Source organism: Coptis chinensis, chromosome 5, assembly GCF_015680905.1.
Source record: "Coptis chinensis isolate HL-2020 chromosome 5, ASM1568090v1, whole genome shotgun sequence".
Lineage (NCBI taxonomy): Eukaryota > Viridiplantae > Streptophyta > Magnoliopsida > Ranunculales > Ranunculaceae > Coptis > Coptis chinensis.
Genome location: NC_141460.1, coordinates 84362629 through 84379830, shown reverse-complemented (window position 1 = coordinate 84379830; position 17202 = coordinate 84362629). Strand labels below are relative to the sequence as shown.

At 37.8% G+C, this 17202-nt stretch overlaps 2 protein-coding genes and 1 long non-coding RNA gene across 8 annotated transcripts; 1 reads left to right on the top strand and 2 right to left on the bottom strand.

The window, feature by feature from the left end:
• Positions 1–121: 121 nt before the first annotated feature.
• LOC147499497 (rust resistance kinase Lr10-like) lies at positions 122–5118 on the bottom strand. Of its 5 annotated transcripts, XR_015195893.1 has the most exons (4): positions 2758–5118; positions 2262–2484; positions 1034–1394; positions 122–308 (listed from the first exon to the last, which is right to left on the bottom strand). XR_015195893.1 is itself a non-coding variant. In XM_086561260.1 (3 exons), exons 1-2 carry the CDS (start codon positions 3772–3774, stop codon positions 2281–2283), a joined length of 1221 nt encoding a protein of 406 aa, XP_086417386.1. In that variant the 5' UTR covers positions 3775–5118; the 3' UTR covers positions 122–2165; positions 2262–2280. The 5 variants fall into 5 exon arrangements, 3 of the variants coding, with proteins under 3 accessions (XP_086417386.1, XP_086417387.1, XP_086417385.1); XR_015195892.1 differs by having other exon boundaries at positions 122–2193; positions 2226–2484; XM_086561260.1 differs by having other exon boundaries at positions 122–2165.
• LOC147499495 (uncharacterized) lies at positions 1130–16526 on the top strand. Of its 2 annotated transcripts, none has more exons than XR_015195905.1 (3): positions 1130–1265; positions 15782–16359; positions 16437–16526. It is a non-coding gene; the product is annotated as an uncharacterized LOC147499495 (long non-coding RNA). The 2 variants fall into 2 exon arrangements; XR_015195904.1 differs by lacking the exon at positions 1130–1265 and adding an exon at positions 15454–15623.
• On the bottom strand, positions 8923–12846 carry LOC147499496 (cold-responsive protein kinase 1-like). Its single transcript, XM_086561257.1, has 3 exons — positions 11333–12846; positions 10930–11136; positions 8923–9522 (listed from the first exon to the last, which is right to left on the bottom strand). Exons 1-3 carry the CDS (start codon positions 12329–12331, stop codon positions 9304–9306), a joined length of 1425 nt encoding a protein of 474 aa, XP_086417383.1. The 5' UTR covers positions 12332–12846; the 3' UTR covers positions 8923–9303.
• Positions 16527–17202: the final 676 nt, after the last annotated feature.

Genomic DNA, 17202 nt, shown 5'->3' with positions numbered 1-17202 from the left:
TATACAATAACAAAGACCTAGCTAATCTAGGAAACTACCAAACTAACTCCTAAACTTATGCTAAGAATCTTTTCACAATATACAAGATTTCCACAATATCCTATTACATTACCCAATTCTCTTACTAAATTTGTTTTTCAGTATAGTTTTAGGAAATCCAAACATAATCACATACTAGACCAGGTATCCAATTTATGTAACGTGTTCCAAATTAGTACAAAATTACATTTTCTAAATTCCACGCAAGGTAACGGGTCTAGGAGATACAAATCCAGTGGTCCCCGACGGGGCGGGTTGAAGTGTCATGTCTTAGTACCATCACCCGGCCTGTTGGGCCAGCTTACAGGGCGGGTCTTGGGCGGGTTATCCGGGTCGGATGGAAATTATCATTTTAATCCAATTTCACCCTAAAAAAAACTTCCTATCTGCAAGTAATATATTTCCAATTCACAACATAAAGAAAAAAAATGTAATAAATCAATAAAAAATAAACAAAAAAAAAAAAAAAACTTAAACTTGAACCCAAAACTATATTTGTAAATTTGAAATTTTTTTCTCGTGATTTACCATTTGTAATTGATTGATTTCCATAGCATGATAAAATGAAGATGGGAGCGAGGATCTATGGTACAAAACAATAAAATATAATCTAAAAGAATTCGAAATTAATACAATGATGAATGATTCATCTTCTCCAAAATTCGAAAGTTGAATTTGAACTTTTGATATTTGGCCAATGTTCAAACTTGAATATTTGAAATTGATGTTGAACTCATAAGTTTGTGTTCATATCTCCCAAATTCCTATAAAAGTTAAAAGAAAATATAAACAAAATACAAAAATATTAGAGTTAGAGTCTTGAAATTGTGCGGGTCAACAGGGTTGGATCAATGGCTTTTGACACGGTGCGGGTCGGGTGGCTTGACGGGTCGGGTTTGAGCACCCATAACCCGACCGCGTAAAAACAATGGCGGGTGGGTCTATTTTTGGGTCGGTGCGGGTTTGAGTGGCGGGTGAAAACCGGGTCCGCTACCGGATGATTAGGAGAGCCCATATCATATTAATATTCTCTTCTTCTTTTCTTCGATAATGAGTTTGAAATTAATACTCGATGTGCAAACCTATGGCATCCAGATAAGCTCCATCTTGACCATAAAACCCAACAACCTTCCCATCCTTCCCAGAAGTAAAGTAAGTACCTCTCTCATTACCAAAAGGTCCATATTTCTTCTTGTTAGTGAAGAAACAAAGAGATCTCAAAAGATGTAAGCCTCCAACTTTGTTTTGTAAGCCTCCAACTTTGTTTTCATATGTGTTCATATGCATATTTTTCAAATGCATGATACCCCGTAATATATTTTTTTCAAGAACTCATCTAGGTAATTCAATTCAATCTGCAAAAATAAAGCTCAAATTTGAGTTTGAGAAATTTTTTATAATTGCTAAGAACATAATGTCTAATCTTATTGCAAGAACTAAGAAGTGCTTCCTCACTTTGAATTTTTGTCAGGATACCCTTAAGTATTAGATAGATGACATATATTAATATACTTGTGAGGATTTCTTCATCATATTCAAATAAAATTCCCTACCAAATCAAAGGATAATCACTTCGATCAACAATTCAACATAATAATTTTTTTTTATCATCTTAATTAAAGTTTTGAAATTAAGATTGAATAATTATTACAAAACTAAGCATGTAAAATACACACATTTATAAAAATTCCGATTCTAGGATATTATGGGAGGGTTCTAGGGACATATAAAACTAAAACACTTAACAAAATTATGATCAGTAGGGCATTTCTAACAATTAGATTAGGCTAAACTTTTGTAGATATGATCTACCAACCACTTTAAGCATTTATATATATATATATATATATATATATATATTCAAATTGGAAACTTTAACTCCCATTGTATATTGAATGTAGTCAACAAATCAAGCATTGTGACCGTTCCTTTTCACAGTAATTGATACTATATTTGGAAAATTGAGAAATTTGCAAATACTGTAATCCTATCTACAAAAGTTTAGCTTAATCTAGAACTTAGAAATACCCTCAAGATCATGAGTTTGTTTACGTGTTCTACAACTCCCATAAAGTATTTTATGATAATCTACAGTACTTACCTTCGTGGCATCAGATCCTTTACTCCTGTTCAAAGCTAAAAGGTTAAAAGGTCCTAATATCACAAAAACTTAAGTAATTACCCACCTAATATCACAAAAACTTAAGTAATTACCCAAGTACCTTGTCAATAATATCACTTTCAGCCCACCCATGCTTTTTTAGACACAATGGACTCTCCATTTTTTCCACAGTACACTATCTGGATTGCCCGAATCTCTCTCTCTCCTCTGAACAGTTGTATCTGCTTGATCGTTGAGAAAACACCATCATCCCAGTGGTTCCCATGACTACCCCAAGGCCCAATAAATACTGAGATCCTTGCATTGCCAATCCTACCTTTCTCCTGCAGTACACAGTAGCAAACAATCAAAAGATGGTAAGGTACATAATTGTACTAACGAAAATAACAATAAGCCACGAAAATAGCAAGACATTCTTGGTCCTCAAAGCACATTGAATTGTTTTGGACACATGTACATGAACTTTTAAACAAAGTAGTGAGGAAGCAAAGCAAAACAGATTAGAAGAAAGTCAGAAACAATTATGAACTCTTAAGAAACATATGTAGACAATCTAAAAATCACATATCTTGAACAAGAGAAGGAGAGATTCTAACCTTTTCCTTCTCTTCAAGCTCAGGGTTAACTGTTGTCATACTACTTGAAGAGACGCTCGAAGAGTTCCAACCCCGAAAGGGATCAGGAGGCATCAGGATTTCTTCTCTACCCTCAAGAAGTCTAACGACCTCGCTCATTGATGGTCTATCACGAGGCAAAAATTGTACACACCATAAGGCAATCATTGAGATCCTCTTGGCGTTTTCTATATTCTTCTCCTCAATGCCACAAAATTTCATGAAGTCCTCCAATTGTACTTTCTGTAATTTTTCCCAAACTTGGTTTCGAAATGAATTTTCCCTTATCCTCCTCCCTAAGATCTCAAACAACAATATGCCGTAGCTGTAAACATCGCATTTATAAGTTGCCGATGAGGCTCCACCCCAAAGCTCTGGAGCCCCGTAACCACGGATCCCTCTAAATCCACACATGGTGACATGCGTTTTGTCCCTGGTAATAAGTTTGGCTAAACCAAAATCACCAATCTTAGGAACAAAATTTGAGTCGAGCAGAATGTTAGCAGGCTTGATATCATAGTGGATTATTCTGGGTTCGCAATCCTTGTGCAGATAGGAGAGCCCGTTTGCTGTCCCAATCGCAATACTGCACAGCGTCTCCCACTTTATTGTTTTGTTTCCGTATAGAACTTTCTCTAGAGACCCATTTGGAACGAATTCGTAGACAAGTGCTTTCATGTCGAGTGCAAAGCAGAAGCCATGGAGCTTGACCAAGTTTCTGTGATGAGTTTTGCAAAGTGTGGATACTTCAGCCTTGAACTGATCATCAGATACTTCAGCCATAGAGCTTGACCGAGTTTCATGCCCAAGAACCTTAACAGCCACTTCGACACCATTGTCTAATATGCCTTTGTAAACAGTTCCAAATCCACCAAATCCTAAACTCGTAGAAAAAGCTGAAGTCAAGGTCAGCAGCTGCTCAGGTGAAAATCTCTTTGGTTGTTCGATTTCCAATTCACCAATCAACCTCTCTACTGAGTTCAATTCAACATTGGCCATGATCTCTGATGAAAATGTAATGAGGAAAAGAAATGTATGTATCGGGTGCACCTTATATGGTTCCAACTTATTTTTCCCTCACACACACACAAAGAAGGTCGCTTCAATCTTAGCTCTCACATCTAGTGAGTTGCTATTCACAATGTGGAGTTCTGATTTGAAGCTCTTAGTGGAAAACGATTTGGGTGTTAGTTTCCAAGGTTTCATTTCATAGTGCTCTTACAATTTCTTGTGCCTATACTATTAGGATCTGTTCATCTGTATACATATGTAAAATTTAGAGGACCCGTCCCTTAAATGGATACTTTGAAGTAATTAAGAGCAAACATATTAGGATCTGTATAACTTCTTCTACGAATTGTCAAAGGTACAAGCATTGGTTACCTGAAAAATATGTTAGCTTTTGACAGAAGAGTGAAGTTTCCACATTGAGTCCTGAAGTCCTACTCACAACCTGTAAAAAATTGAAATACTCGTAGTACTTACTACATTAAACGCATAACGTTAGAGAAAGCAATTGAAGGTATCTGAGAATCTGAGATTCGGAGCAAAAGAGAGAAAGCAATGTTGCATCTTTGCATGAAAAGTTGTTATTACACAACTAAAAGCCTAAAACGTTATCAAATCCTCATAAAGATGCAATGTTGCATCTTTACCAGGAAACCACGTCTTAAATCTGAAGTCAAGGGGACATGGCATTGACTTTCATATCTGGATTTGTTTAGACTTTAGACAGAGTTTGAATAATTCCAACTGGGAGGAGAACGGTGGAGCAACTCAACTACCGACGACTGGGTCTATTTTAAGTACCGGGTTCCTGAGAGTCAAGTAGTCAACTCCTTCCCAAAGACAGTTAATCTAGTTTTCATATCTCATTTTTCTTTATTGGTAGTTCAGGACCCTTGAACGGAACCTGGCAACGTCTTTGTCAGCTGCTCAACAGTAAATTTCTGATATGATGCCAAATAAACCGAAAATGGTTCAAAAGCTGTCATTTTCACAACCAAATATGGGACCCGCCAGATGAAGGAATTACAAAGATAAACACTGATGCTTCCTCTCAAGGAAATCCAGGGCCAACCGGATATGGTGCAACTTATAGAAATAGTGAATGTGAAGTATTACAAGTCCTTTGCAAATTGAAATATAGGCATCATAGAAAGTGTGGAAATGGCACTGTGTAATGGATGGAACAGAGTTTGGGTGGAGTCACTCGAGAGCAGCTGTCACTGCATTTGGCACCTCAGTACTTCCATGGTAATTAAGTTAAACCTAGTGCAGGGAAAGATGTAAGGAGAAACTCAACTATGTGAAGGTGACAAGCACGTGGCGTGAAGTCAAATTTTGCAGCAGATAAAGCTGCAAAACATAGTCTTAGCTTAAACACAAGAGCAGTATGTTTTTTTTTTTATATATATATAAAAGGAAAAACCACTTCCAAAAAATTTAGGAAGCCCTTCCTACAGAGTTTTCATCTACGGACAAGTGAATCAGAGACCTAGCCGTAGGTGGGTTCAAGCTAAAAAATGGGGGAGCTCTCCTTCCCCTACTAGCTAGTGCATGAGCAACAAAATTAGAGTCTCTACGAATAAAATGAAAATGACAGTCATCCAACAATGAGATACAAGCATAAATATCATGCGCTATTGAGGTAGCTCCCCAAGATAAGCTTGTTCTCCTCTTTTCCAACATTTCAAAAGCTAATTTTTTTGCGGTCAGTCAAAATGGTAGAAATCGGATCTGCAAATGTCGAAGTCAGTCTAGTCCTCCTCGGATAGCTCGTGCCTCTGCCTCTTCGGGTCGGGTCGGTCGTGGTTCTCTTGTGTCCTGCACCAATACAATAACCAAAGTTATTCCATAAAGCAAAACCTATTCCTACTTGCTTTGTGTTATAATCCCAAGAGGCATCCGTGGTGAGGTAATGCCAATTGTTGTTTATTTGAGGCCACATGTGTAAATGATTGTTTTTGGAAAAGGGTTTTTCATTGTTAGTAATGAAAGTTTCAGCTCTACATATAATGTTGGAGACATTTGTTTGTTTTTGGCTGAAAACAAGGTCATTTCTACTAATCCAAATGGAAAACATAGTAGTGGCGAAAATACTCATCGTGCTTCGTAAAATAGTTTTATCATGTAGGTTAGAACAAATAGTACTAATAATAGAGCCGATTGAATCTGTTTGGTTCCAGAGGTCAGTTCTAATGGAAAGTTTAGAAGCATACCAGATGTGTCTGAGCATATTGCAATGGAAGAGTGCATGAGAATTAGATTCCACACAGGTTGTTGCACCGTGGCAAGGATTCTTGGAGTTGGTAATAGTCCTATTCCTTAGGTTCTCTGTAGGAAGGAACGTTTGTGTGCTTTTCCGGAGGAACAACTTTACTCTTCTGTGTATCAATATTCGGATCTTTTTCGAGTTGTTGATTTTGCTTTCGTTGTCGGATGTTTTGTCTTTGAGATATTTGTACCGCATTTGACGCCGAGTTCCCCATTTTGTTCCCTTGTCCATCGATGGTGTCTACATGTTCGATCCGACCGAAGTGTATTTTCAAGATCTCCCCGACAATGTTGGGGAGAAAAGAGGGTATCCGAAATATTCGTTTTCAGTGCGGTTTTTTGGTCTATAAGATCTGCAACTCTCTTATAAGCGTTGTTTGACGGTGGAGGACCAAAAGGTTTTTTATTTGGCAGAGTAGGTATCCAGGGATCTAGCCATATGTCTATATCATTTCCTGATCCGATATGCCAGCATAATTGAGGAAGAATTTCGTCTCTTGCCTTTATAATGCCTCTCCAGATCTTTGAGGCACCCTTTGGGCATTTAGCAGAAAGGATCGGTTTTCCTCTTGCATATTTCTTGAAGAGACTAGAGGCCCACGGTTTGTCCGGTTCGATCTTTTACAATTCTCCAAAATAACTTTGCTTGTAAAGCGGTATTATGGTGAGAGGCAATTCTGATTCCAAGTCCTCCACTTGATTTTGGGTGGCAAATCTTGTTCCAGCATATATAATGGATCTTGTTTGTGTTTTCTTTTGTTTTCCCCCAAAAGAAATTTGCATTCAAAGAGTCCAGGGTATTGCAAGTCGATGTTGGTAACGGGAAAACAGACATAAGGTGAGAGGGTATAGCTGAGGTGACGGCTTTAATGAGGGTAAGCTTCCCGGGGGGGGGAGTTTAGCTCTCCACCCTTCCATTCTTTGAAGAACCCTTTGTATGACTTCATCAAACTCAATTCCACTTTTTCTTCGAGAATCAAGGGTGCACCGAGATATTTTTTCATGGGTGATTGTTTTTTCAATCTCAAGGATGTTTTGAGATCTTCTTGTTTGTTCGGTGGTGAGTATTGCGGTGAAGAGAATACCCGACTTTTGGAAGTTTATCTCTGCCGGACACATTTTTAAAGGTCTCCAAAATATCTTTAAGGTGATTTGTCTCGGAGAGGTTGGCTCTGCAAAGATGAAAGCCGTCATCGACAAAATAGGAGGTGAGATATAGGTGTGTCGGCTCGGTGATCTTTACTCCATGTATTTTCTTTTCTTTCGGCTTTGGTGAGAAGCCTTGATAGAACTTCCATGCGGATGATGAAAAGGAAAGGTGAAAGCGGATCTCCTTGTCGGATGCCTCTCTCGACTTGAGAAAGCCCGTAGGTGACCCATTGAGCTTGAAGGAGAGAGAAGTAGTAGAGATGCATTGGTTTACCCAATTTCTCCACACTTTTCGAAAACCCGGGGCTTCCATGGTATCCAAGAGAAAATCCCATTCTACTCTGTCAAAAGCTTTGCTTAGGTCTAACTTTATAGCCATACGGTTTGAAGCGCCTTTTTCCTTTTCAAAGTTGACTACCTCATGAGCAATGACAATATTGTCAAAAATTTGTCTTCCTTTTACAAAAGCACTCGGGATGGGGATATAAACTTTTCGAGGAGAGGTTTGATGCGGTTTGCAAGAATTTTGTGATAATTCTAAGGCTAACATTGCGAGAGGCTAATGGGACGGAAATGGTCAAGAGTTTCGGTTTCGGCATTTAGGGATTAGGGTGATATTTGTGTGGTTTATCGGTCGGGGAGGTGGTCGAGTTCATGAAGCTTTTGATGGTGTTTAGAAGATCAGGGTGGATGATATCCCAAAATTTCTGATAAAATAAAGGGGTAAAGCCATCTGGGCCTGGTGCTTTGTGAGGGTCCATAGAGAAGAGAGCATCTTTGACTTCATCTAAGGTGATCTCTTTGATTAAACCCCTCGTTATCATCGTTGGTAATAACAGGGTCAATGATGTTGAGCTCATTTATTTTGCTAACAGGGTTCGACGAGGTAAAAAGATTTTTAAAGTGTTCTTCAATGACAGTACTGAGAGCATGTCGGTCTTCGGCCCAAGTTCCATCCGTCTTTTTCAACTTGTTAATCTCAATACGATTTCTTCTAACAACTGTTGATAGGTGAAAATGTCGAGACTCGAGAGTTCGTGCCGTCACAGTGTAGCATAGTATCCCTTGATTTGTCTCTCCATAACTTTTCTTCAAACTGCATCGCTTGGTTAAGTTCTTCCAGAAGCCTACTTTCGAGGGAAGGGCTAGATCTTGGGTTTGACTGACACTTCTTTATCTCTTCTCTTAATCTCTTAATCCGATAGTAGATATTTCCAAAAACATCCTTATTTCACCTTTTGAGATCACTCTTTACTTTTTTCAGCTTAGTACAAAAACGATAAGGTTGAGATCCTTGTGAATGAGTGTTCCAGGCTTTGGAGATCACTCTTTACTTTTTACAGTCTGGCTCATTTGCCCACATCAATTGGAAGTGAAAATGCAGGGGGTGTATGCGGTTTAAGGTGCACAACTATAGGCCCATGGTCAGATTTGATGATCGGCAAATTTACTATTCTAGCATTTGGGAAGAGAGTTCTCCATTCTGTGTTGACAATAGCTCTATCTATTGACAAGAGCAGTATGTAATCTGCTAGAGAAACCTACATGGATTTCCAAGTGGGAATCACCTAATGTGACTCACTACAGATTTGAATCCGGTTAGTTAGGAAATGTACTCCTAACTAAGCCAACCTTCTCGTAACCTCTTTTTCATTAAAAAAAAAAAGTGTCGACAATGAAACATAACAACGCAGCAAAATGTGAAATCATCCGTCAAATAAGTACGTTAGAATTAGACTATAGTTATTAAAATGCAAAGTAGTTATACATTCACTTTGTAGAGCCGCCAAATAAATGACGTGGGGCAGCACAGAGTTTAAAATTGCACAACATGGTTACTAAAATATGATCGAACAGATAAATGATACAGCACCAGAATGGCAAAGGAGTAAGAGGCAGTAACATTGCAACAACGGACTGTTTGTTGCAGATAGCCTTGTAGCAAGTTTTTGTTGACAGACTAAAAGTTACCCCAGTTACAAGGACTTGAACATCCCATATAAACTTAAACTAAGTATGATACAGGAACATGAATGGTATGGTATGGTATGGTAGGAGAGCCCGAAAGTATAGAAGGTTGAAGTTAATACACCATATGCACACCTATAGCATCCAAATAAGCTCCACATCTACCATGAAACCCGACGACCTTGCCATCCTTCCCAGAAGTGAAGTACCTCTCTCAACACCAAAAGGTCCATACCTTTTCTTGTTAGTGAAAAAACAAAGAGACTGCACAAGAACCATACCATTATCTCCAAATTCAAATTGGTAGAACCCAGTAACTCTCTTCAAGAACTCTTTTGGATAATCCAATTGGATCTGCAGTTTAAAAGCAAAAATGTGAGAAAAACAAAATTATATGTTAAAAATATATTGTCTCACTAGGTCAAAGGCAATTATTATGGGTCCTATTCCTGCCGGACCCCAATTTGTGTTGGGCGGACTCCCACAAAAAAAACAATTATTACAAGTATGCCATTGGTTTCAAAAAATCTAAAAAAAAACACAATTATTACAAGTATGCCATTGGTCCCTAAAAAATTGAATTCGAAACCCCAAACTTAAACGACCCGGCTAGGTCGTTTGGACTAAGTCCTAAACGACTTAGCCACACCGTTTGGGACTTATTCCAAACGACTCGGCCACACCGGTCAAGAGCACAAAAAACAGAACTTTGAATTTTTTTTCAAAGTTCAAATCCCAAATGACATGGCCACATCGTTTTGAACTAAGTCCAAACGGTGTGACCATATCGTTGGAGACTTAGTCCAAACGGTGTGGCCATATCGTTGGGGATTTTTCTAAGTCCAAACGGTGTGGCTATTTTTTTTATAAGTCCAAATCCCATACAACATTGCCACATCGTTTTGGACTCAGTCCAGACGGTGTGGCCATGTCGTTTGGGATTTGAACTTTGAAAAAAAATTCAAAGTTATATTTTTTGGGCTCTTGACCCCCGGTGTGGCCGGGTCGTTTGGACTAAGTCTCAAACGGTGTGGCCAAGTCGTTTGGGACTTAATCCAAACGACCTAGCCGGGTCGTTTAAGTTTGAGGTTTCGAATTCAATTTTTTGGGAATCAATGGCATACTTGTAATAATTGTTTTTTTTTTTTTTTTTTTTTTGAAACCAATAGCACACTCGTAATAATGGTTTTTTTTTTGTGGGAGTCCGTCCAACACAAATTGGGGTCCGGCAGTAACAAATACCATTATTAATAAAAGGCAATTATTAATAACATGTAATGAATTTGAAACAAAAAATTGACATCAAACAATGCTGTATATATTTATGACGATGTTTCTTCACCATGATGATCAACAACATTGTCAAGAATATACAATCATGAAGTTTTAACCTTTCCAATTATGATTGAAGATCTAAACACCTAAAAGTACATTAACTGTAATGTACATTTGACAGGACCAGAAGGTTACCAATAGGGTGCGACTGTCACACATGGTCCAGCACAGAAAAAGGCTTCAGAAGTCAGCTGTGATTGGCTGGTGACGAGAGAGCATTATTTTAATACAATACACCAATCAGAATTGACTTTGGAGGTTTTTTCTGTGCTGGGCCATGTGGGTTAGTTCTATCCTTACCAATAGCATGTTTTTCTGCATACTAACCGTCGTAGCATCAAGATTATATTCTTCAAAAAAGACATTAAACCCAACTCATTCTCCTAATATAAGAAAATATAACTGAAAATTATAAAAGTGCATTACCGTGTCAACTGTATCAGCACCAGTGTATCCATGCCTTGTGGACCATATTGAGTCTCCATTTTTTGCAGAATACTCAGTTTGGATCGACAATATCATCCTTCTTCCTCTGACGACTTGTATTTGCCTGATTGTTGAGAAAACTCCATCATCCCACCCTCCCCCTCCTGGACCACCCCAAGGCCCAAGGATTACCGATTCCCTTTGCTCCTGCATACACATTGTACCACAATATAAGCCAAGTGCATAATTGTTTCAATACACTTTTCAACAGTGACAATACCATTTTAACTCTCATTCCTAGATCTTTTGGTTAAGTAAGCAAAATTGTTAATCTTATGAACTCTTAGAAATGATGGAAGAAAATAAAGAAATGTTTTGAACAAGATAAAAGAACAATTTCAACCTTTTCCTTCTCTTCAAACTCAAGGTTAGGTCTTGTCATTGTACTTGAAAATTCCAAAGGCCAAAATGGATTGGGGGGTCTCGCAACTTCTTCTCTACCCTCGAGAAGTCTCACAACATTGCTCATGGATGGTCTGTCTTGAGGCCTATATTGCACACACCATAGTGCAACAGTGAAGATTCTCTTTGCATGTTCAGTATTTTTCTCCTCAATCCCACAACCTTGCATAAGATCAGCTAGTTTTCCTTCCTTAAACTTCTCCCAAACTTGTTCTGGAAACGACTTTTGGCCATCAAATCTTCTCCTCCCTAGGATCTCAAATAACATTATACCATAGCTGTACACATCACATTTATAAGTTGCCGATGAGGATCTCATCCATAGTTCTGGAGCACCATAATAAGGAGTCCCTCTAAACCCAGACATGGTGACATGACTTTTGTCCGTGGTTAGAAGCTTGGCCAATCCAAAATCACCAACCTTGGGACAAAATTTTGAGTTGAGCAGAATGTTGGAAGGCTTAATGTCATAGTGAATTATTCCGGGTTCGCAGTCCTTGTGCAGATACGTGAGTCCGCTTGCTGTGCCAACCACAATATCACACAACGTCTCCCATGCTATACTTTCCTTTTCATATAGAATTTTCTCTAGAGATTCATTTTCCATGAATTCGTAGACAAGTGCTTTCACGTTGGGCGCAAAGCAGAAGCCATAAAGCTTGACCAAGTTCCTATGATGGGTCTTGCCAAGTGTGCTCACCTCAGCCGTAAACTGATCTTTTATTGTGTCCGGTAGTACTTCATCTTTCAGAACCTTAACCGCAACTGGGACGCCGTTGTGTAATATGCCTTTGTAGACTGTTCCAAACGACCCAGAGCCTAATTTCTTAGAAAAATCAGAAGTTAAGGTCTGTAGTTCCTCAGGGGAATATCTCTTTGGTTTTTCTAACTCCAAATCAACAATTAACCTCTCAATGGTTTCCAAATCTCGATTATCCATGATCTTAGATGATATTACGTATTAATAGACAACTAGTGTCCAACCAAGAAAGACTACACAGTTGGACGGAAGTGCCGAAGTGTGATAACTGGTTGTTGATAAGCTAGTTATTATGAAGCACTCAGAAATTAATAGAAATAAAAATACCAGAAATGGTGACTGAGAGCTTCTTGCCAGCCCGAGTTTTTTTGCTTCCAGAGAGGAGATGTACAATCTCCGTCCGTTTGTCTTCTGGCCCTCACTTTCTTCTTCCTCAAATTTCTTTCTGCTCCACTGCCTTGCGGTTAACTAGTTTATATATGGTTTCAATGTTTCAAGCACCACAACTCCACAACAGATATCCAAAGAAACCACAGAGGTACAAGTCTTATATCTTAGATTGTTACCAGAAGTTTTCAAATGATAAATGTTCTTCTCACAGAGTCACACCGCCTACAAACAACGAATATAATAATGTTTGTCAAAGAGAAGAAACAGTCATTTTACCAAGAAACAGTACTCGCCCATATCTTTCCATTGTAAAGAAAACTCCTCCCTCAACAGTAATGATTGGGTCGACTGGATTTTTCTATTTCCCATTTTACCCCTACTAATATTTGCATATTACATACCCCATGACATAATAGATCGTAAATTTAATTTAAAGAAAGGGTTCATACGTAATTTACATATCTCATCTCATCTCATCTCATCTCATATCTCATCTATTAAATTTAAATTTAATATATCATCTCATCTCATATCTCATACATCTCATCTAATTTAACTAAATAATCATCTCATTTCATATCTCATACATCTCATCTCATATCTCATCTAATTTAACTATCTCATCTCACAACTCACCTAATTATATTTCATCTCATAACCATATTTCAATTATTTTAGTTTTCCAATTTTACTTTCTTGGATTCCATTATATTACAAACACTCAAAAAATAAAGTTTCAATAAATTGGAAAATTAATTTACCCTCTTGGTTTCCATTACATTACATTATGAAATTCAGAATTTACATTTAAAATAATTATTTTTATGGCCTATTTTTATTAGGAGTTCTAGAGTACGCAGATTGCACCTGTTCACATGTATGAGGGACTTTGATTGTAGTACTTCTTGGAGAAATACACACGCATTTCTGCCTAATGAGTGGCCTAGATTCTCGCGCACACCTCTCTCCTGCGCACAGTAGATTTTTTCTATTTTTATATATACAATACAAATAAATTTTCAATATAATCCTTTACTACATTTGACAGTGAATCTGGTCGGGCAATTGAATTTTGAACTGTGATTTCGTGTTCAGATGGATAGTTTCGTATCTGCTCGGCTCTTTTTTTCTTTTTTTCTAATATAGACCTAGACTTATATTAAAAAAATAATTATTGAATTGAAACTGCTATTACTATGTGTGTATAAACATCTCGCGGTCAATTTCATGCTCATCGAGCGTGTCCAAAAAGCTAGTAATGCAATAATGCATGCATTAATGCGTTACTCAAGAAGGAATAGACAATTATTTATTATATTTGTGAACAAAACAACTGGCAGAAATGTTGTCGGAAGCATAGTACAAAATATCGCGATATATCGCAATATATATCGAGATTTTATGGAAAGATAAATAAATATCGCGATACTAATTTGGATAAATACCAGTGCAAAAATCGACAATATTTGTTGATATATCGCGATATTTCGACGATATGTTTTGTTGTCGATATTGTCGGAGATAATTGGTGCTGGTGATTGCAAACCGATGAAGAAAATCCAAAAAGGCTACTCCTACCCTCTCCCACGCGAGATTGCCAACCCACGAAATTGGGTTTATTCGTGAAAACCCCCCATTTTATAACATGCTTTTGTGTTTACCCCCCAAATTTTAAATCATCACAAAAGTCCCCCACTCCGTCCTAGCCCCGTTTAGAAATCATCCATATTTATTCTATTGCCTAAAGTACCCTCAGGGGGGTAAACACAAATGTATGTCACCAAATGATCATATCCCAAATGAAATTTTGAAATCTTTTAGCGTCAAAAGTCCAATGATTGAGTCGACTCATCATCTTGCCCAATTGAAACCCAAAAACCAGCAGCACCCATTAGAGGCTACATCTGCCTATGGACCGAAATGTCAAGAGACCAAAGAAAAATGATTACAAAGAGTACTCTCTCCATCAAAATGCTTAATCATCCATATTCCAAATGTTTAATGAAGATTCCTTCCACGTCAAATAAACCAATAAAAGAAGGGTCAGAGCGAAAAATGAGAAAAACTAGGACGGGATCTACCAATGAGCTATGAGCATATATACTTCCACGAAGCAACATTCGGTCAAAAGAATCTTCCAAAATTTAACCCATCATCACCGCTTTGATCTAGATTTTACGCCTTTTCCTCATCCGGTGTTGAGGTGAACAACTCCACATATCGTGATCCAATTGTCATCTTGTCCTTGTCCATTGCCTTCCTAGCATCATCAAGCGGATCCAACCTCCACATACGCCTCACCTGTTGCCTTTCCATCAAGGCGGCATGCAATATGTATTGCCTTCTGGCCAAACTCAAACTCATCAAAGAACTCCACAATGTTAGACTTTGTCACAGAGTAAAGGGAGGCCCTGAGCTTAAGAAATTCAGTATACTCCAATTGGTCCTTGTCCGGACTTCTTTGAAGCGAGGGAGGGGGCCCCGCTACTACTACTCATCATAAATTCCTTAATATTTTACCTCAGCCGCAACCACAGATAGTAGTCTTGCTTGTTGCACCTGAAGACTTCACATACCATCTCACCCTAACCAATTTCGAATGATTTTTGGGCCGATTGGTGGTGGCGGTCTGTAGGTTAGTGCTTAGGGTTTGCTAGTTCAGGAAGAAGATGAGGGCGAGGGTGATCCTGTACACTCGGTGGTTGTTTAGTTTAGTTAGTTGGGCTTGGGCCGATTTCTTTTAGTATGTGGGTTAGAATTTGAGAAACTCAAATTTGGTGGTATACATTTGTGTTTACCCCCTGAGGGTATTTTAGGCAATAGAACAAATATTTTAGACAGAGTGGGGGGACTTTTGTGATGATTCAAAATTTGGAGAGTAAACACAAAAGCATGTCATAAAATGGGGGGTTTTCACGAATAAACCCCACAAAATTTGATGGGTAGTTCTCCACTCTCGCACAGCTCTGAGTATATTAACTCCTGGAGAGATCTTCTTACTTTCTTAGCATATTTCATCAAACAAGCTGAGAGTTTCTTAGTATATTTTCTTTGACAGAGCTTCGACCTTTCTTTTAAGAAGGTAAGAAGGATAAAGCGGTGCCAGCTTCTCCCACTTATTATTGCTCGTCTCTTGTTCAGTTTATTACAAAAAGATAGAGAGCTTGTATTTATTCAAGTTTAAGTTACTAATAATATTGTTTTTTATTATTGATTCTTATTATTATGTTCTGTTTCAAGTTGCTGCTTCTCATGGTCGCAATGAAGGTGGTGGAGAACAACCTTTGTCTAAAATAGAAATCCATAAAGCAACTTTCTCGCTTCAGGACTCTGCTTCTATTAAAGCATCACCGCTTGTTCTTGGCTCCAAGGGAAAGATACTTATTCTGTTTTCTTTTCACCATTGGATTATGCAAAATTGTTAAACTGGTATTTGGTTTTGCTTGTATATATTGCTTGCTAGGTGAAAATACAAGGTGGGTAAATGTGGAACTTGAATACCGTAATGCATCTAATGAGGACTGGGTTGGAGTCTTTTCCCCTGTAAATTTCAAGTAATGCTATTTTCTAAACAACCTTATTTTGAGTTGTGATATATTGAGTTTGAGCACTATTTTTCGGTCTGCTGCTTGTTTCTTTATTTATTTTTTTGCAAAACGCAAGTTTGGTTTATTAAGTTTATCTAAAATATACATCATGCCTTAGGCATAATTTCTAAGAATAAGGCATAATTTCTAAGACGAATTACAATTTCATTTGAGAAAGGAGTGCTAAAAGCATGTTTGAAGAAATAAGTCGGTTATGCTCTATATATTCATGTAAGTTTCTAATTGGAAAATAAATTGCTTTCTGTCTCTTCTTTTTCCTCTATTTGAACATGTTTTCTTCTTCATAGATGATCAACAATTCAGAGGGATCATATACAGCTTTGGTCCTACTTGAAGTATCATATTCTGCCAGATTACACAATATAACCTTTTTCTAACTGAGTTTTAACAAGTTACTTTGTGCTTCATTCATTTTTTTAGCATCGTTTCTAGCACGACATAGAAGATGAAAATCATTGGTATTGAGCCTATGGGTACGCTATAATAGGGCTCAAGAGGTCATTTCACATTTCTGTAGATCGTGCTCGGTTTCATGTTTAAAATGAAAGGCCTTCTTTATATTTTGTAACCAAATTCTGTTAGACTGTTTAGGTATTTACTTGTTTATATATTTGTTTTGATTTTTGGTTTCATGCTAGACATATAGAGGATGATATCCGTAGGTTTGGACCTGTGGGATCACTTGTATTCCTGTATGTGCACTGCCTTGAGGAGTTTAGGGATCATCATACTCTTAGATTCTGCTTGAGTGCTCATTGGACAATTGGATTGCTTTTTCACATGAGTAAATATTATGCCAGTGTAAGGTAGGTAGGCTGAGCCTTACAATCTGGGAAATAGAGGTTGGAATGCGCAATACTTATCAATTTAAGTATTTATTGAGATTTGTCCTCACATAACCATTATTTTTCAGCTTGGGTATCTGGAAGGGGCATAGTTGGAGGTGAGAGGAAAAAAGGCAATTGAAAAAACTTACCCCACAGCATTTATAAGAATAGAGTTAAGTCTTATGTATATATTATGTGGCTGTCTGAGGAATAATGGTTTGATGCA

What these genes read in the sequence shown, in the direction of transcription:
- LOC147499497 (XM_086561259.1), bottom strand. Translation starts at nt 3,774, where the DNA reads ATGGCCAATGTTGAATTGAACTCAGTAGAGAGGTTGATTGGTGAATTG. An exon ending in AGCTTGAAGAGAAGGAAAAG is followed by an intron (nt 2,485 to 2,757) that starts GTTAGAATCTCT and finishes TGTGTACTGCAG; the next exon opens with GAGAAAGGTAGGATTGGCAA.
- LOC147499496 (XM_086561257.1), bottom strand. Translation starts at nt 12,331, where the DNA reads ATGGATAATCGAGATTTGGAAACCATTGAGAGGTTAATTGTTGATTTG. An exon ending in AGTTTGAAGAGAAGGAAAAG is followed by an intron (nt 11,137 to 11,332) that starts GTTGAAATTGTT and finishes ATGTGTATGCAG; the next exon opens with GAGCAAAGGGAATCGGTAAT. An exon ending in GTGCTGATACAGTTGACACG is followed by an intron (nt 9,523 to 10,929) that starts GTAATGCACTTT and finishes TTTAAACTGCAG; the next exon opens with ATCCAATTGGATTATCCAAA.